Source organism: Amblyomma mixtum, chromosome 3, assembly GCF_055824585.1.
Source record: "Amblyomma mixtum isolate Tamu chromosome 3, ASM5582458v1, whole genome shotgun sequence".
Classification (NCBI taxonomy): Eukaryota; Metazoa; Arthropoda; class Arachnida; order Ixodida; family Ixodidae; genus Amblyomma; species Amblyomma mixtum.
The window spans coordinates 42,133,666-42,154,022 of NC_143014.1; the positions used below are offsets into that span (position 1 = coordinate 42,133,666).

The following is a 20,357-nucleotide window of genomic DNA, read 5'->3' on the forward strand; positions in this document are numbered from 1 at the left end:
CGAAGCCAACAGTGTCATTTCGTTTCTGTATATGCTTAGGTACACTCCATGATGCATTGATATGAAACACTGCTTTGAACAGTGTTTAGTATTTTCTCAGAAGTGTACAACGTTGCAACAATTGACATCAGTGCAACAAAGAACGTGTGCTTGACACATGCACAAGTTCATTGGTCATTCAGCAAGAAGTGCTAACGTCAGGGATCAACCTGTTCTGGCAACTGGGCGTGGCGTGTAACTGGCACATCAGCGCCCATGTGTTCTGGCCCCCACGCTGTAGCTAGCTGACTATCGACTTGGAGTTGTGCTCAGTCAAGAGAAAAGCTAGGGAATAGCTAGGGAAGCTAGGAAAGCTAGGGAAGCTAGGGGAATAGTGAAACGGTGTACCGTTGGACTGGGAGGCGCGTTGCACTACCCTACACACCTCTGCAGACTGGGAGGCTCCACATCATCGCCAAGTTTCGTTTGCTAGCATAGGGCTCATTGTCATCGCTCACTAAGGGCAGTTATTGTGTTGAGGAAGTTTCTCCACTGTATGTAAGAACACTCGAAACCATGCATAAGCGTCGCAGCAAAAGTGTCATGTTCTTGCCAATGCGACAGTTAAGGGGCAAATCCATAGCTGTTGCCAACGTGCATACCATGTGACGCTCTGCCTACATGCTCATCCTAGTGATAACATGGCAATCCAGATTTTAGAAGTCAACTTTCATTTGCATGTTTGTCTAACAGTTCCATTATTTACCTTCCGTGACTTTCTTTTACTGACAATCGCATTTTCTTTTGTAAGCATAGCTATAAGTGCTTTGCCAGTAATTAAAAAACATTTGTTTTAATTATTAGTAAATTGAATGTTCAGGCTGAGAACAATGCAAAGATAACTTTTGACTGCACACAAATAGTATATTATATCACCGGCAAAAAGTAATAATTCATCTGGGGAAAATAATATTCGCCCCCAAAAAAGAAAAGAACAATCTGGTTTGAAATAAATACCCCCAAAAAGATAGCTGAATTTAAAAAAAAAAACTGAAAATTCCAACCCGTAGCTATGTGCTGAAATAAATTCCGTATCATGATGACTCTGTAAGAATTTCGTTAAATCAGAAAAACGAAGCTCAAAATTTTCTGCATTAAAGTTTGCTCTTGGGCTAGTTGGTTCATCATCAGCAAAGGAATACAGTACAAAGAAACACAGACAGGAAGAGGGTGACAGGGATAGCATTTAAAATAGCATAGCATAGCATAAGATAGCATAGCATTTGAAATAAAAAGAAACTTCAATGTGAGACTATTTTATTAGAAATTCTATCCTTTTTAGCTTCTTTTCACACTCTACTACAATTTTCCAGTTATTCTTTTGCCTATATCCAATTGTTTAAAAGCTTTGTAATATAAATATGTACATTAGTATTAAGCCAAAGATGCTTCTGCTGGTCTTGCATGACTACCAACAGTACTTGTATACTTTTGCTTAAACTATACTGTTTTTTTCTTTAACTCTTGCTGGCGATATGTGGGATGCCCTCTGTATTAAGTTTATTTACACAGGGGCACAGCTAGCTACCTGTCATTGTCTTGTTTGCCAGCCGTTTTAAGGCACCTTTCTTAAAATTGTGTGCCCTATGGTTGGGTAATGTTAAAAAAATTGAATTAAAAATGCTTTGTTGTTGTTTAGAAAGGTGTCAGGTCATTCTGAGTTTATTGCATCCATGGGATCAGTCACCAAGTCTTCAGCACCATGTGTTTGGGAGAGTTTCTGAAGTTGGAGTAGATTGAAAGCAAAGGAAAACTCTGTCTTATCAACCACTCTTGAATAGCTCTACAGATCAGAAGGAAAGCTTGTTTGTCAGTACTTTTTATGCTAGCAAACCAAATAAGCTAGTTTGATGGTGTCATTTCTTGTTTTATGGTGCAAAGGCATTAATGGCAAGCATGGCAAGCAAAATACAGATCTTTGCAACTTTTTTCTTTGAAACGAAAGGTGCCTGCAGAGTCTGTACTGCCTGTCTTTCAATAACCAGCAGGATTTTTGTTTTTGTTTATCAAAATAGGTTTTACTATTTCAATACAAGCCATCAAAATGGTGCTGCATGAAGATGAAGGTTTCCGGCCTCCTGAGTATAGCGCCCAGAAAATACGTGAGCTTGTCAAGGAACATTTCCAGGTGAGCATGCAATTTATGAGGGCTACTAGGCATTATGATCCTTTAGCTCAAAGATAAGAAGAAACAGCGAATTAAGTGCAAAGTATTTTATTTTCACTGTTTCTTCTATGCATATGTTCTCTATGCTCTTCGCTAATACTGAAACACCAGTTTTTGCATGTGTGATCCTCATGATGCACATTTTCTTGTGTTTGATTATCACTTTTATCTCTTCATATTACATTCAACCTTTTGTGGCATTTTTCTGTGAATTAATTACGCTGTCAATAAACAAGTATTGACCACATTTCATACTTCATTCTCAGGTTTTATTTTTTGGGGAATTCTGTTTTGACTGCGAGATATATTTTGTGCTCCAGTTCAGGTACAAATTTGGTTGCTTATTCAGCAAAAGTTCCGTAATCTGAGGCTTTCAGGCCATTTTTTACATCAGAAGACAAAATTTACTGTTAGTGCTTGTATTTGTGTAGGACTTGAAATGCTGTATTTTTTGGCCATTATTTTCGTACACGGCATGGAAATGGCAGGTTGCACTAAGAAACTTCACCAAGCCAGATATTTTTTTTTTTTCTCATTTATCACAATTATTTTGTCATGTGCACTACCACCTCCTGCGCAAAACTTCCACATCAATGCAAGACCTGCTTGCCTTTGTTCATACCCTGCGAAAATATTCAACATCGCAGAAGCTATTTTAAACGCACAATAGCTTTGGAGCAGGGCGTCATTACTGTTGGTAGCGTTTGATATAGTGATTCCAATTAGACACCTTGTCACTATCTGTGCTTTATCCTTTTGCTTTTAAAACATGCTTTTTGAACTTGTTCTCAAATTAAGTCACTGAATCAATAACAAGCATTAAAAGATTGTTAAAATCATCAGTTAACTGTAAATATTCCTCTGGAATAAGCACAATGATATCTGCTGATTTTCTTGCAGTGTCTTCAGCTTAGCATACTTGAAAACTATATGTTCTCTAGAAGGCGCATTTTATGGTAGAAATCAGGTTTAACTTTATAATTAGGGTATCCGTTTTGGAGCAAGAATCGGGTAAGAGGAAACGAAGGGTCCTAATTATGGTCTTTAACATGCTAATGAATATTATTTCTGATTTCAGTATTGTCCAGTTTTCTCTCTGTTTTATTTTTTTGGTATGGGCACACACCATGTGCAAGTGGATGGTGGGTTACTGATATCTCTCAAAACAAAAGTATGTCACTGATGCTGAACTTGAAGGCTAATCAAAATGTATGAGATGAGATTGAGGTCAGCGCAGAAATCGACGTAAAGGTAAATCGCTTGCCGTGCTCAACTTGATCTTAATTCATGCTATTAGGAGAGGAAGTAGCATAAATTACAATTGCAAGTTGACAGTATTCTAGCTAAAATTAAGAAGAGTGAGTAGATTTGGACAGGACGTCCAATGCGCAAAGCAGATAACCAGTGGTTTATTGGACTAGCAGAATGGATACAAAGGGGAGGGAAGCATAGTCGAGGGCAGCACAAAATCAGATGGAGAGAGTAGATTAGGAAATTTGCAGGGACAAGGTGGCCACTGCTGGCATAAAACAGGTGTAATTGGACATTAAGGGGATAAGTCTTTATCCTGCAGTAGGATTAACTTGGCTGTTGCTGATGGTGATCAAGCACATTCACCAATGAACACATTTATCTGCTGTTGTGTTGCCTGATCAAATGCATGTTTTTTGCTGTCCAGGTCCAGGACATGCTGGAGCTTTTGCCCTTTTGTTACACCAACTTTAAGAAACAGTTTATTGCAGGGATGTGTGTAAAGCTGGCAAAATGTGAGCAGTTCTTTTTCTCTATGTTTCACACACTTGTTCCTTGCTAATGAACAGAAAGTATGTGGTCAACTATCTTAAGTTCACATGACTGGCCTGTTTATTGCATGACTTCGTGACTGGTACCAGTTGCTTCCATGCATCATGCAATCGCACTAGCAGAAATGAGACACGTGGCTGATGGTGATTTTTATTCATGACAACTGTTTTCTTAACTAGTACTCACTTCTGTAGGCTGATTCCATGTTTTTTAAGCTGTCAAGAAAAACCTCTGAGTGTTGGGGACATGTTATTTTCGATTTTAAGCCACTTGACCTTTTGCATGCCCACACAGCCTATGATTGAGTGCCCTTTCAAGGTTTTTTTATTGTATATTTATCTTTTTTTTTTAACGTTTGATAAGGGGCATCTGACATTTCTCATGTTCTTTCATTTTATAGGTACAGTCGTGCTCTTACATTTTACTGTTTTTTTTTTTTGTATCATCTGAGTGTCTCGAGAGATCTAAGCCCACCTGCCAATGGACAAATGCTTGAAATGAAATGGATTGTCTGTAAATCAGTCTGTCTGCCTTTTTAGCTCTTTGTTGGCTGCAGCTGCTTGTTTTCTGTATGATTCACTCGAGTTCATGGACAGGTTTTCCACATGTGCATGGTGACATTATTACAGTGAAGTTCAGAGAGAAGACAAGCGAGTGAACAGCATTGAACCCAGACGTTGCCCATGTTAGATGCTTTTTAATGTGGTGAAGATCACTTTCCATCTGTGATTTCATGCTGTGCAGTTGCGATATAAGTGACTAAAGCTGTCTGTACTTACGTTGAAGCTGCTTCACTCTCATGCGGGTAGTCAGAGTTGCTTTATTTGAAGATTGTGGTGTGGTTGACCCTAGATGTATATTCCAGTAGTGCCACAGCTGTGTTCTTTGTTCATCAATGCGAGCATATGGCACCGTCTGTGGAAGTTTGCCTGCATACATGATTTATTCTGCGTCTGGCTGCATTACTTTGCCTTTTCAACATCCAATTTATTCATTTACAAAGACATAATCTTACACGGTGCCGCTTGTCTAGGAAATGAATTATTGGCGTTGATGTGAAGCAACGCTCTAAGTGGCCTGGAAGAGGAGTTTGGTTGTGGTTGAACAGAACTGAATGATTCTGTTTGTTTCTTTCTTTCCTGAGATGCACCATTTCAGAGCGAGTGTAAGTCTGCACTGTGCTCACCTGTGACTTTCTTTTGATTTTCATCAGTGGCTAGAGAAGGAGATGAGCTAAGCAAGCATCTGTTTCGGGCTTCTGGAAAGGACCTGGCAGACCATGTCGTAGCGGTGGTGCCTCGTGCTGAAAAGGTAATGTTCGTTTTTTAGTTTACAGTTTTGCTGCATAGCCTCATTTAAGCATGTGGAAGTAAGTGGTACTTCCAAAGAAAAGGGAAATTGACGCATGACAATACCTGTCTGTGCATGGTCTGTGCGTGGTAATACCGTTTACTGATCTAAATACTGTCCAAACCTTGAGATATGTATTTACTTGATATTTCCTTAGAATGAATATCGTTGGTAGTATTATTTAATTTTTTTTAACATTCTGGCATAATTCTCATACCTCTGTGCAGAAAATTGTGCTTTGGTGTGTTTTTGACTGATTTACTGTGTCACTGTGATGCTGTCTAATTTAATTAACACTAATTGTGCGAGCATGAGCTTTCCTCTTTATTGTTTCAGTGTACATTGCTTATTTTCTGTTCATGCACTGTGCTGCCCAAACCATTTCACTCTGTCATAAAAATGAGGTAGCTGTTTCACTTGCACAAATTTAATGATTGTTCACAAAGTTTGCAGTTTCAGTGCTCTTTCCAACCACAGTTTTGTTCTCACATTACGCAAGGATGGTCTTAAAACAAAACAAATATCAGAAACAAATGAATTTCTAAGACAAAGAGATGGCAGCTGCCTAGTTATAGAGAAATAAACATGCACAAGTTACAAGAAGCTTAATTTTTTGAAGTAACTTGTGAAGCAAGCCACAGTCAGCGTTCACACAGTAGTACTTTGGTGATACAGAAATGATGACTTACAGCATTTAGGCAACAGTCACTACATCCATGTTATGCTTCATTTGAGGAGCACAGTCCGTGCTCTCAGTGTTGTCACCTTTTATCTGAGCTTTTTGACCACTTGTCCAGTGATAGTGTGGTTATCACTTGTGGCTTATCATACCTCCTTGGACGGTAAACATGTTTAGAAAAGAGAGTTAGGTCTTCTGTATTTAGCCTGTTGGTTTTTAAGCTATGTTTTATGTTCTTACAGCCGCTGATTGGGGTTAACAGTGAAGAGCGGAGAGTTTCACTTAAAAAATGCTCATGTAGCTACCTCAAACTGGTGGAGTGATGGTGAAGAAATGAAAAGGTTTCAGAAAGAGCAAAGAGGAAAGTGGGCACGATGATTACAGTGCAGTACTATCGGGGACAAAAGTCTTCAGGACGCATGAATAGCGATATGCACAAATTGCAGAGATGTTTGTCAACAATCGCCTGATTTTACTAGTGTGAAATGGAGAAACCAAGTACAACTTTCACCTCAAGAAGTGTGATTTCAATCCACCCAGCAATAACAAAGCTATGTGCTTTGGTTGCCGGCCCCGCGTCCTGGAGACTTTTTTTCCAATAGCACATGGTCACAAATGGTTGGCCAGGTTCATGAACATTCTAGTACCTCAGCAATCCCTTTATTGTTTCATATGCCAGTGATGCAGACAACCAGAGTCCTAAGATCTTTATTTTAAAGAGCAGTCTGTCATTTTGCTGAGTTATTGTGGTCTAAAGAGCTAGTCTTCATCTTAGCAAGGGCAGTAGTAAAGCATGCTTTTAAAGTTTTCTTTTTTTCAGGCCCATAGAAGTGACACACAGTGTTTTTTTGTTCCACTGAAGAAAGAATAAATTCAGAGGGCACTTGACTGCTTACGTGCTGTGAAGGTGAAAGCATTAGTGTGTCATAGTGAGTGTTCAACCTTGACGCAAGTTGCGCACTGAGAAATGAAACGAAGGTGTGCTTCCAAGCGCCGATTCCACAAATGCTGAATCCACAAAGGTTTCACTCAGACACTCGGTTTGAATACCTGTTGCGAGCTAGCCTCCAACCTGACTAAGAGACGTATGCTATATGCAACGAGAAATCATATGACACCACCTGCAACGGTGTACGACGAATGGTTGCGTCATAATTTTGGTGCGAAAATTTTATTTTTGAGCAAAGGAAATAGCATAGTAACTGTTTCACATCTCGGTGGACACCTCAACCATGCCTTAGAGGAAGAGGTAGAGAGTCTGGGAAGGCATACAATTGAAGATGCATTCCCTTTCGAATCCTCGGTTCGAATCCCTTTTGCAAGCTAGCCTCCAACTTGTCTGCCATATGTAAACTGTATGTAAACTGGAACACTGTACGATTGTCTGAAATGGCGGTGCTCGGCTTGCTGTGTGCATCCTATGACTGCTCGATGATGTCATCCTGTTTTTCTTGCCATCGCTGGGATTTTCTATACCATTTGCGAGTAAATGCACTAACATACTAACACACTAATTCACTCCGCCGGTTTTTCTCGTACTGGGACTAGTAATGCTTTCGCATGAATTAAGGCTAGTCCTGGCCACGCTTCTCAGTGAGGATGACTGCTTATGCTCGATCCTCAGTGGCTAAAAAGAGTCTAACAAGTGCAAGAAATCTTAAATTATAAACTTAAGTCTGGTTCTGTGCATGCACTTGTCAGTTTAGCAAGGCAGTGTATATGAGGCACCTAGTGCATACCATACGTGCAGTTACAATGCAGCAAGTTTTTCTGTTTTTCTTCTTCTATCTCCGTGTTCACCATTTTTCTGAAATGAAGTATTATTAGTGAAGCCAGCGTAAAAGCTATGTCAGTACTTGAAGCTGGATAGTATATCAAGCCGGGCATATATTCAGTAAGCTTGAGCCATGATTCATTCATTCATTTGTTCTTTCATATACGTGTCATGTCTGGCATTACATCACTACATTTAAGATATCAAAGCTCATAAAAAAAGTGCAGATCACTAGCAACCTCAAAGAGTCCAAAGTGATATGATGAAGAAGTACAACAAAAGATTAAGGAATGTAAATTATAGAAGCATTTTTTCCCCCTTTTTACTTAATGGGGATGTTATTAAAAATATTTTTCTTTTTGCCTTGAGCATGACTGTTTTCTCTCCACTCCAAGTTCACGCATCAGATGAACCAGTAAATTGAATTAGACAAATGGTTGGAAGGCATTAGATATTTTAATAACTTTGATATGTTCAGTACCTGGTTAGTGCATTTGGTTTACTTCCCGACTTAATTACTATGTAACTTTCAAAGTTTCTTGTGACTTTCCCTTGCTTTCCAGTGTTTTGTTTTTATCATTGTTGAGGTACTCTTCATCATAGTTATGAGCTAGGAAATTAGAGGCTAATAGTGCAGATGTTTGTGATTTTTTGTCATTGTGACTGCTTTTAGCAGCAAGACTGTTACAGGGTAAAAGCGTTTCTGGAAATAAAGGATTAGTATTGCAATGTTTTTAAACCTTATCTTAGTTTATTCATTTTTTTTTTAATGAAAGCCGTGCATGGTTTTGTTCGATTCAGCCATGAATGATGACATGTTTTGTCGCACAAAACTACATTGCAGAGCCTTCTGGAAGCTGAAGGAGGCCTTCCAATTGTCTGTGTGGGCTCACTCTTCAAAAGCTGGGAACTTTTGCGAGAAGGTGAGCTGCAGCTTAGCCGAGATGTAGGTCTCAAATACCGAACCTTTGCTCACTTCTTACCTAATGAATGCATTGAATTTTAAAATTTTGCAATGGCTGTAGCTGAATTTTAGTTGTGGAAGTCGGTTTGAAGAACTTTGTGTGCAAAGCAATAAGTCCACGGTACAGTTGTACGGCTATGTTTTGAAGCTAAATGCTTGGAGCTCAAGGTGCTTTGAAAAGGTGACTAGCAATTTCTGTTGCAGCATTGAAAAGACTAACAGCTGTGGGCACTTTTGCATGAAAGGAAAACTTCATGTCATGCTTAAAATGAACTCACCATGTCAACTGAAGCGAAATTCACATGACAGTGTATAAACACCTATCTGTTCTGTTCTCTTCTTGTTGAACGATGAACTTGGTTTGTTTGTTTTCTGCCAGGTTTTGAGGAGGCCCTGTGTCCCAAGCTTTCAGAGTTCACTCTTCTTCAGCCAACTGTGTCAGCTGCATTGGGAGCAGCATTCTATGGTGCATCTTTGGTTGACTGCAAGCTCCCTATGAACTTCAAAGAGAATTCTAGGCTACTATACCATTTCAAAAAGGGCAGCAAGGCAAATTAGGTCTTGGTAAATCTTCTTATCTTTTTTTTTGCATGGCAAAGGAATGCCTTAATAGGTATGTTAAACACGCTAATAATTCTACTTTGCCTTTTTTATGTAGCCTACCAGCATCAAGCCCTTGGTCAAGTTTCTAGTGTAACAAGTTAATTCTTCATTTGTTTAGTCTGTGACATTGTTTGTGCCCTTTTCTCTGTTACTGTTTTTTTCTGTAAAGAATGCAGTTCAAAACTTCAACTGCTTGAGCTTAATTTTAGCAAGTTACAGAGCACTCAAAGTGTTCTGTATTTCTCAGGAGCATGAGGAAGTATAATGTTTATGCTTGTTTACATGAGCATCTTAAACCCAAAGGTCAGTATTTAAGCAGATAATCAGTGTACTTTAGTTAGTCATCTTTTAGTGCCATCCCATCCTTGTATTGCTCTGACTGTGGATGCAGTAATGAGATTTGCAGCTGCCATAGGTTTTTATATTTGTAAAAGATGTGCATTTTATACTAAAGGAGCACACTGTACATTTTATTGAAGGTGGTAAAAGTTCTTTGTGTAACTTCTTTATTAGGCATGCACTTGTCGTTATTGCAGTACCGTATTAATAAGCCAGTTTTCCCAAGAGTAAATTAACTCATGTTATCATGTTACTATACTGTGACTGCCTCAAGACCCTTCTGCAAAATGCCTGTATTTTTTCAGCTTTCTTCTTTTTTGATATTGTTTTTTACTTTAGTTTGATTCCCTATGAAAACAAACAAAAATATCCTATTTCTTTCTTTTTTTTTTGCTCTGGGGTCAAAAAGCGACAGCAATGGCTGTCGTACCATAGCGTCTTTTTTGCGCAAAAAGATCTAAGCAGTGCTGTCAAATAACTTGGGCACCCGTACATCAAGCTTGGATGTACAAAATGAATTTCAAGAAATTTGTACAAGTACAGAAGCTACGTTCTTGCCAACAGTGAGTAATACAATATACTGCTGTGTTGCAGTCATGTCTTCCAAAAAAGAAAAATCAATTTTCGTAAATTGACTACATTGTATAGAGTGTACTCTCTGCTTATATCTGAAAACATCTTGAGGCTCAGCTCTTTACGACTTGAAGTAATCTGCAACTCCAGAAAAACTTTGGGAAACCCTCATAAGAATTACAAATGTGATACAAAGTTAGACCATTGCACCAGGCACGCATCCAAGGCCTACCCCTCAGGTACAAAAAAATTGTCTTCGGCTCCTCCTGAAAAAAATTTCTGGCTATGTGCGTGCATTGCACTGTGGAGTGTTTGCAAAAATCAGACACACTCTATTGGAACAAAAAAATGCGACTGTTGGATGGAAGCTGTAAAGTAGGGCCGTATAGGACAGAATGGAATGTCTGGTCACCCTAATATCAGAGCCCCTTTGTGATAACATGGAGAGTTGCCAGAGTAAGCCTCTATGTCTGTGGCATGCTTTACCTCAAAGCAAATGTTGAAAAGAGGTTTTAAATAGCTTGTTGTGCTGTTGCACATGTACTTGCTCACTGAGGCAGAACTGTCAGTTCTGGCGCTCTCTGACCATAGATGCCCTTGCGCCAAAAAAATCTAGCATCATCATCATCATCATCAGAACTTTCACATCAGATATTACAAATGTTATTGACGCTCAAGGCCCAGTACTCATTTCTTTCTATATATGCAGCTCTGACAAGCCTGACAGTGTATGTGTGTGTTTGTGCAATAAATTTGTAACCTTCCAGAATTTTACTTCATGGAACTGTTTATATTGTGTGTGTTGGTGCTTTGCATGTTTATAAATGTACTGTAAACACAACGCAAACACCAAAAACATTTTTATGGCGAATTTTTTACTTGAATATTCACTCGTAAGGTAATTATAGGCAGGGTTTGGCACATAACAGCAAATCGTACAAAGTAAATACGGCAGGACAGTCGTCGTTCATCGTTAGTATTTTTTGCATACAAATGATTCGCAGTTTACGCTCTTTGGTACAGTATAACCTTGCTCTTACGTTCCCGGGTACTACGTTTTCCTGGTTGGTACGTTGTGAGTCGGTCCCGCTGTAGCTCCCATAGGAAACCGTGCAATACAAGCACGGCTGTTACATCGCAGTTGTGGCAACGTTTCCGCGCACGGTACGTCACGAATGTCGCCTTACGCGAATGCCTTACCTCGTTCTGGCGTTTTGAAAGCCTGCGTTTAACGCGCGCGGCACGGCGGCCAGAGGTATGCCTGCATGCACTCCATTGGCACTTTACTGGCACTGTGTTCGGCGGCTTGCGGTGTGCTGCGCACTCATCGACAACCCGTACGCTTATGGGCAGCGTGCATTTCATTTTGGCTGTTGCTGCAGTTCCGTTGGTTCCACTGCCACAGCGACGCTAGTGCAAACGAACGAAGGCGCAAAACAAACTATGCCGCCGAAAGACGCGGGTTCGATCCCGGCTGCGGCGGTCGAATTTCTATGGAGGCGAAATTCTAGAGGCCCGTGTACTGTGCGGTGTCAGTGCGCGTTAAAGAACCCCAGGTGGTCGAAATTTCCGGAGCCCTTCACTACGGCGTCCCTCATAGCCTGAGTTGCTTTGGGACGTTAAACTCCATAAACCAAACCGAAACTATGCCGCGACAGACGGTAGACTGCGCGTTTGCGCTGCCCACGAGATGCGTTAGCTTGCGCGTGTTGGCTGACAGGTTTTTGTTTCTGTCATCTGCGTTCCTTTTTTTTTTTTTCGCCTGCGGCCTAACAGACGCCGTGTTTAAATTCCGACAGACGAGGATTGTGCAGGACTAAAGCGGCCGCGGCGAAAACAGCTCAGAAGCGCACACGTGCCATGCCGCAACTGCTCCCGCTCTGCGCGCGCTCCCTCCTCGCTGGTACCTGCCTTCCACCGACAGCAATGCAGGCAAGACGGAAGGGCATCGCAGGCAGAACGATAGCGAGAGCAACAAAGCCTTGCAGTTTCTAGAGACGCATGTTGTGCTTGTAGGAAATTTTTAAAAAATGTGGCAGTCTGCAGACAGCAATGTACTCGGCTGCTACGTTTCCCGGCGGGTGCGGTTCCGAGTTGTCGCAAGTGGCCGATCTCCGGAGCGGCGGAAAGGCAACGCGCGGCGCTGCAGGAACACGATGATAGCGAGTGCCAGGCCGTTCCCGCTCTTCAGTCTATAAAGGGCAGTACAGCAGAAAGTCATCGCCTGCGAACATCTTTTTTTTTTTTTTTTGATGAAAGGATTGCTTACGATAAAGCGGTAATAAAAATTTAGACATCGCTGCTCTCGAATTCTAAGGTCGGCGACAGCGCTTAAAAGAAAGGCCATGCGCAGAGTCATACACCGCCGAACAATGCCCGAGTCAGCGCCGTGGCACCAGTGGCACTCCGACGCTTGAGAAGCGGCGCGCTTGCTTCCTGCTGATCTGCCCTCGCTGCGACCGGGGCGACAGCCCGGCACTGTTCGTGCCGCGCTCGTGGACCGAAGTTGCCGCAGTGCCGCGCGGAACCATTCTGCCCGTCCGGTCGTCGGTCACACGCGGTAATTTTTTTTAGTCGCCACTGTGCGTATGTCGTTTTCCCGTTGTCCCGTGAAAAACAACAGCGGGGTTCTACTGTATTAGGCTATGGGTATACACTTAATTCAGATTCATTAGTGGAGTACAGCTCCTATCGAACTGGCATAAATCAGCATTCTAGGAACAGATTTTTTTTGCCGACTACACCTGCAGTGGTTAGTTAAAAACTGTTGGCATTCAATACCACTCATACTATTTATGCAGCTATCACAAGAACAGAGTAGCCACCGAAATGGGCATATGCTAGATCACACCATGCTGTGGCTGCACGTACCCGACGTGCAAGCCATTGACAATGTATGCAATTAAACGGACTGCTACAGAAAGAGGCAGAGAAATGGCAGGCAGATAAGTCAGCATTGTTTGTGCAGATATGCCCACTACTGAGCGACTAATTGAGGGCATGTTTGCACGAGAATTTTTATCTCACGCTCTTCCCATATCCGGAGTAACGTCATAGACATCATCATCATCAGCAGGGCTATGCACACTGCAGAATAATGGGTTTTCCCAATAACCTCCAATTGGCTCTGTCCTGCACCAGCTGTGGCCACCCTATCTGTGCAGATTTTTTAATCTCGTCTCCCCTTTCGCTATACTTTCTTTGTCTTGGAATCTACTGTGTTACCCTAATAGGCCATATGTTATCTGTGCTTCACTTTTACTTGCTCTGCTAACATCCACGTAGGGAGCAGAAATTAAGATAGATTCTCGGGTCAAAATCAGTGTTGCACTCGACCGAAACTAGTTCCTTCTAGACCTTTTGAACTTATAAAAAATTCATTGCCAAAATTTATTTTGTACTTGTTAATGAAACAAGATGAGTGTTCATCTTAACATTTTCATCTTGGACATGGTTGCCATGGGCCGCTTCTGCTTCTAGGTGTCACTGCTCGTATAAAGTGCCTTCGCGCAGAAATAATGCTAAATTTTAATGTCATGGGCTCATGCGGTTCATGCCAAAGTCCTTTGCTGTTGCAAGTGTGGCCTTTTTCTATGCTTTGCTGCACGGATGGACGTGTAAATGTCACCTGCCAGTATGCACTTGCAAGTGCGCAGGTTTTCTTTCTTAGTCCATTTACAAGCACTGTCACATGTGTCACTGAACCCTTAGCTGGCCACATGCAAGAAATATGCCAGATGAAAGATTCTATGTCACATGAAGGTTTCAACAAGACCTGCAACACACATGAAAAATCTCCTAGCTGAAACCACTGTTTGATGCTTCCAAACATGTTTGCCTTTTCAGTCTTGCAGCTTTGCAAGACTGGAAATTGGCTAACCTCACCTAGATGAAAACAGGCACACAGATAGAAAGTAACCACTTGCTTTAATGTTTTCTGCATGCCCCTGCTAGCAAAATGTTTTGTGGTTTGTACTGAGAGTTTGTTCATAAAAGTACTTTGAAATGGCCTTAACATGAAGCAAGGCAACATAGCAATGTGTGTGCTTGACTGGTGTATAAGTATATTCACTTTCATATGTTCAGGCTCATATTGAGAAAATTTATGCAAATTGTAGACTTCTCCATTGGTGAATACATTCGAAGAAACTTGCATACAATCTTTTGCTTGTCCTTTTTTTCCCATTTTAGGGTTAGTCTCTGTGTGCCATTGTGATACAGCAAACATATGCATTGACACCTGAGGCATGATATGCAAGCACATAAAATAACTGGAAGCCTGCATTTCGTGAACTTTGGTGAGAAGCAAAAACATTTTTTACAATGTCTGAGTTCTTTTTACTTATAGCCTGCTGCAATTGTAGATAAAGCCGGATGCTTACTTAACATTGTTTTAGTGTATATGCTGTAAAAAACAGTTTCCTAGTGTTCTCGGTTGCAGAAAGGACTCCTCACTTCACTGCATTATGACGATAAAAAAACGTGCAGTGCCTCACATATTTCATAGATTTGTATGCTTCATCTTAGGTTTGTTTTGAGTATTGCATATTACAAGAGTTAATAGCAGTAACATAGTTTAAGTTGGGGATAGCAGCTGCTGCTATTACTGAAAAGGGTATATGGGGACCTTATGTAACTTGTGCTGACCAAGTCACACCAACACACTGATTACCCATTGGCCAGTTGTCATGAGGCTTGTGCAAAATCACTGAATTTAGCAAAACGGCATTAACAAATTTGCACTGCACTACTCGCAATACCATGTTCTGAAATTCTAGGAAATTTCAGTTCTTGTTGAAAAACTTCTGAAGATGCTGGTTGTGCTCCAGATTTTCTGAGCATGTGAACGAGCCTTCCATGGGTTTGCAAATGCTAGCTCAGCAATTTATTTGAGCATTACCAAACTTTTCAAAGCTAGAAAAGTACAATGTTTTACATATTTCATAAATTTAAGGCAGCACTTTCCTGTCGTCTTTTCAAATAACCGATACAGCCTAAGTTCCACACTGGTTAACCAGCCTTCAAAATATTGTCAGAGATACACCAGTAGCTATTAAGATGCATGTTTTTATGCTATTTGTCTGTTGTGCTGCACGGCTTTTCAAAGCAGGGCCACATTTATGTACTGTGTAGATGCTGCCACTATTTTATTTTCCGAGAAACTGCAAAATAGGCCTCTAGACTTTAGAGTGGTTAATTCTGCACATTGTACAGCTTTTCAAGGTCTTAGACAGCAGGCTTTACCAGACGATGCTGACATAGGCTAAGCGGAAGTTTAGCAGAAAGTAACCAGCTTCTTGCAGTGGAAGCTGTACCTGGGGAATCTGACTTTCAGAGATGAATGCAACACAGATTCACACCTGCACTGTGTCCAGCAAAAATGCTGACCAATCAGAGGATGCCATCTACAGTATTGGCAGCTTGGGGTATGTGTATATGGGCCAATGTGGGTCCTTTTGCAAGCTATTTATGTACCACGTCTTTGCCCTGCAACAGGGCTGAAAATTTATAGTAACATTTCTATGACCACATTGGCAAGAAGTGATCGTATATTACTTAGTGCGCATATACTGAAGGTTGTGCAAGGTGCTGGAAACAAGGAAATAAACTAGCTTCACCCACCACATTTGTCAATTGAATACGACCACAGTCACATTACCAGTACTAGCTGTATGCATGAAATGCCCCAAGGAGAAACCCAATTAATTTCATCGTTTCGCATTTAGTACTTGTTTCTAACGTCACGTTTCATTGCACTCTTCTAAAACATGGATGCATACTACACTTCAGTCACACAGTTCCTTGGCAAGGTCTGTTTTCATGATTACGGGTCAAAATGATGCGCACTCAGAAGTCAGTTAACTGCACTTTATTACAGTGAACCGGCTTTTGTCCATGTGTGCGTTAGTTGCACATTAGAGTTCTCGACACGCACTGCTACAAGCACAACTGCTTAAATGCGAACCGATTTACTCAAACCAAGAAAATAATAAAAAAAACGCCGTAGGTGTTTTCGGCCAGGCTAAAACTCATTGTAGAAAAATAATCGGAACTTTCGAGGTTGCAGGACACAGAACGAAGAACAAAGGCGCAGCTTTCGTTATTCCGACGAATAGCAGATACGCTTGGAGGCATATCTGACCCTGATTACGAGCTCTGTTATCACTAAGTGCCAACGAGCGTCGTGCCGAAGCCTCGGCAATGCCCGCCACGAGGGCACAGCTTCGCTGCGATTGTATGAATAAAGGGCAAGAAATTCGACGCCGAAAATAATTCCGAGCCGCAACCGTAGAGCGACGCGCTACTGGCTGCACTCTTGTGCAAGCAGGAAACGGAGGACAAGGATAAAAGCCCGCTCAGCGGTCTCAACTATGCGAAAGGCGCATTAGTAAGCGTTTTATCCTTTCTCCAAAAGCACCCACACATCTCAGCGATAACTCGCACGCTCTCCATCAAACCGCGTCGCTCTCCTGTATTCCTGGCTCAATGTTTTCTTGTTTTTGTTGTTTTTTTTTGAGTTTGTCGCCATATGCTCTAAATGGGATGCGGGGGAGCTGCGGGAGAATACTGTGCACATGACAGCTGTGTGAAAATTATTTTTTAGAGAATCGCTCATGGTGAAATGGAGTTTTCACTTCGTAGTGACTTGTTCTGTTTCATTTTTTTCATGTCTCTTCGCCTCGGCCGTCGATTTAATGTGTAGATGGCGCGCCCTTCCTCCGCAGAACGTAAATAGAAAGAAAAAGGTAGAAGTCGTTCTTACCACAGAGTCTACGTAAGAGCTAGAACGTATCCGAAGTATCATCAGCATATCCATTTTTGTTCGCTTCATTTTGACTCTCGTTTATTGCTTCTCTTCAAGTTCATAGCTTAAAGTATTTCAAAATCCTCACTTGTCGTTCATCGGTAGATCATCGTTGTCACCGGCAATCATGGAAGTCACAGGGTAATGTAATGTTTTTGTTCTAGGAAGCGTTTCGTTCGGAAGTGTCATTTGGAGACAGGCTTGAAAAAAAACTCGCTCATTTTTCCGGGCAGTGCTCTACTTCCCTGGTTAGTGCTGCATATTTGCTATGAAAGAATCACCACCCACGAGGAGCCTGGCTGCCTACTGCAGAAATTTTAGCTTTTGAACTTGGCTGTGTGTAAAACGCTCGGAGCTGCATAATTAGTTGCCAGCGGTCAGCTTTTTAGTATGGTGTACTTTGTATGCATGAAACATTTGCTTGGCTGCCGATTCAGTGTCTTCCGGCTGCCGACTTGGTGTCTTAGCCGTTTCCGCGCCGGTTTTTTTTTTTTTTATCAGCGTCGCGTAGTTTGCGCAAGATTTTGACGATAACTATTCGGCTGCTTTCCAGCCTACAAGCACCAAAAGGAAACGATCGGTAAGGCAGGCGCTATGGAAATTTATAATAACTTCATGCGTTGACAGAAACGTGTGCATGTGGTCATTCTGCCGTCATCGCGCCGCGTGTTTCTTGGCTCGTGATTCCACTCGCCATAAAAAGTTCGATTGTTCTGCCACTTGCAGTATTTGCTGGAACAGATGTCCGGCTGCAGTTGAATTGCGGCCGACTGCTTGTCTTGCACGCACCTCTCTGTGTGCGAAGCGTCGAACGCAGAGCAAATTCTCGCTGCAGCCGGTTGTCTCATGGGATTCCCCGACTTCCGAGAACCATTTGCAGCCATGTATTACATTGCTTGTGGTTAAAACTCTCCAGTGCTGAGTAGCGTCTTTAATTTTTCATATCTGCCTTGGAAATGCGGCATAATTCGCATTTTGACTGAACGAGCGAGGCTTTGGGCTGAATGTGAAGTTTTTAGTGTGCCAGTAAATGACGTTGTGTGCAGCTTGCTTTGTTGGGCCACGGCGACTGCATGAGCGCATATAGAGTGTGCTTGCATTGTGCTCATGCTGGGGTTTGTCTGTTTCAGGTTGTTGCAGTGAGCGGGGGCAATGTTTGCCACAGGGAAGCTGTGCGTGCATCAGATTGTTTTGGCCATGTGGCGCAGGAAGCCCATTCTACTATTCGTGGTGCTGGTGGTGGTGCTGCTGGTTGTGTTAGTCCAGTATAGCTCACTGGGCAGCCACAATGGACGGGCTGAGTCACTGCTGGCCTCCCCGTTTGGCATGGCCCCTCCCGCAGCTCCCGAGCAGCAGTGGGCCGCCCCGCAGCAACAGCAGCAGCAGGAGAGGTTGCCAGGAGGAGATGTCAAGTCTGTCAAGGAGGTGGCACCCAGTGCCCCGAAAAGCAAAGTCTTCATCCCTCAGCTGCGATTTGTCCACTTTGACCTGAAGGGGGCACCACCCAAGGTGGCCTTCCTCAAGCAGGTCTTTCTGCTCATCCGTGAAGCTGGCGCCAATGGTATTCTGCTAGAGTATGAAGACATGTTTCCCTACCATGGCTCCCTAGAGCCAATCCGTGCAAAAAATGCTTTCAAAAAGTCTGAGATTGAAGAGATCCTTGCTGCTGCCAAGGAGAACAACCTTGAAGTTATTCCTTTGGTGCAGACATTTGGACATTTGGAGTTTGTGCTTAAGCTACCGGAGTTTAGACACATACGAGAAGCTGATGAGCATCCGACAGCCCTCTGTCCATCACGCAACGAAAGCTTCACAGTTGTGAGCACAATTGTAGATCAAGTGCTGGAGCTGCACCCGAATGTCAAGTGGCTGCACATTGGCTGTGATGAAGTGTTTCATATGGGCTACTGTTCTCGATGTATGCAACATGACCGAGAGGAGCTGTTCCTGATGCATGTTCAGCGTGTGGCACACCATGTAAGAGATCGACATGGCCGAGTGCCGATCATCTGGGATGACATGTTGCGGCAGATCAGCGCTGAGAAGTTAAAGCCCCTGGGCAAGCTTGTGGAACCCATGGTGTGGTCCTATGTCAAGGATGTGTATCGCTTCATCAGCTATAGCAACTGGGCCACCTACAGTGAAGCATTTGAAGCTGTGTGGGCAGCTAGTGCATTTAAAGGTGCTTTTGGCGAGACCCTGACTGTGCCCAATGTACGCATGCACTTAGAGAACCATGAAGGCTGGCTCGAAGTGATGAATGAGCAGCACAGCAAGTTCCCCCACTTCCGTGGCATTGTTGTAACTGGCTGGCAGCGCTACGACCATTTTGCCACTCTGTGTGAACTCCTCCCTGCTGGCCTGCCATCCCTGGTTCTCAACCTGTTGGTGCTGTCGAATGGGGCATACAGCACTGAACTCCTCTCGCGGTTTCACAGCTTGCTGAAGTGTAGCCACTCCCGGTCACCCATGGACCTGCAGAACGACCCATACCTTTGGCAGAAAGGCTATGGCTGCTTCTTCCCCGGATCTGCCGTATTCAGACTGACGCAGACACATAGCGAGGCCATCAAGAAAGCAGACGACTACATGCATGATGTTACCATCGGTAAAGCCTGGGTGACCGAGTATAATGTCCGCCGTAACCTGACTCTGCCAAGCCGCGTGGACCAGGTGCTTGAGGAACACTCGTCCACACTCTACACGCTCACCTCCCTCATACATCAGGCGCGCGACGTGCTGCGCGAGGTCTTTGACGAGTACACAGTGGCGGAATGGATCGAGCAGAACATCTACCCATCGGTGCTGCGCCTGGAGAAGTTGTGGAACGACGCCTTGTCCATCAAGAAGCCGCGTACGTGGCCCGTGCGACCGCTGGACCCGCTACCCGACCTGCGCCGCTTCAATGTCGGAGGAGTCTGATCGGACACGGTGCTCTAGGGACTCTGCCGGGGTGTGCACGAACAAACGTGGAAAGCGGGACTTGCTGTTTTTTTTTTATTAGTGAGTGGGGTTTTAGAATGTCATTTTGTTGTTGTACCTGCTGTATGCATCTTCACTCTTGTTGAGACACGGCCAGGACTGTCTGGTGTTCGCTGTACTGTGCTACATATTTATGTTCACTGAGTGTGCATCAATAAAAGGCCCTTTTAAGTTACTTTTCCGATGCTTCTCGAGCGGGTTTGCCGTAGACGTCATTTGTAATGCATGTAGAAGGCTGACTGGTGATGTTAATGCCTCTGCGGTAGCGTATTAATGGTT

At 42.8% G+C, this 20,357-nt stretch overlaps 2 protein-coding genes across 9 annotated transcripts in view; both read left to right on the top strand.

Annotated features, from left to right (window-relative positions):
* The window catches only part of Nagk (N-acetylglucosamine kinase), a 25,883-nt gene extending 7,623 nt beyond the window's left edge, over positions 1 to 18,260 (top strand). Inside the window, exons 6-12 of one of the 3 annotated variants that reach the window (XR_016290174.1) lie at positions 2,055 to 2,167; positions 3,885 to 3,972; positions 5,223 to 5,320; positions 8,657 to 8,735; positions 9,156 to 9,340; positions 14,483 to 14,589; positions 18,227 to 18,260. Coding sequence is in view for 2 of the 3 variants with exons in the window: in XM_089578885.1 (XP_089435011.1) it covers positions 2,055 to 2,167; positions 3,885 to 3,972; positions 5,223 to 5,320; positions 8,657 to 8,735; positions 9,156 to 9,334 (557 nt within the window). In the remaining variant the exon portion in view is untranslated. Of the gene's footprint in view, positions 1 to 2,054; positions 2,168 to 3,884; positions 3,973 to 5,222; positions 5,321 to 8,656; positions 8,736 to 9,155; positions 11,066 to 14,482; positions 14,590 to 18,226 lie in introns of those variants that run through there. The other 2 variants (XM_089578885.1, XM_089578886.1) reach the window with 2 other exon arrangements.
* On the top strand, positions 9,323 to 20,253 carry LOC149349888 (hexosaminidase D-like). 6 transcript variants are annotated; one of them, XM_089578879.1, is made up of 3 exons: positions 9,323 to 9,340; positions 14,483 to 14,589; positions 18,227 to 20,253. In XM_089578879.1, exon 3 carries the CDS (start codon positions 18,249 to 18,251, stop codon positions 20,016 to 20,018), a length of 1,770 nt encoding a protein of 589 aa, XP_089435005.1. In that variant the 5' UTR covers positions 9,323 to 9,340; positions 14,483 to 14,589; positions 18,227 to 18,248; the 3' UTR covers positions 20,019 to 20,253. The 6 variants fall into 6 exon arrangements, with proteins under 6 accessions (XP_089435005.1, XP_089435001.1, XP_089435003.1 ...); XM_089578875.1 differs by lacking the exon at positions 9,323 to 9,340 and adding an exon at positions 11,919 to 12,851; XM_089578877.1 differs by lacking the exons at positions 9,323 to 9,340; positions 14,483 to 14,589 and adding an exon at positions 11,919 to 12,851.
* Positions 20,254 to 20,357: the final 104 nt, after the last annotated feature.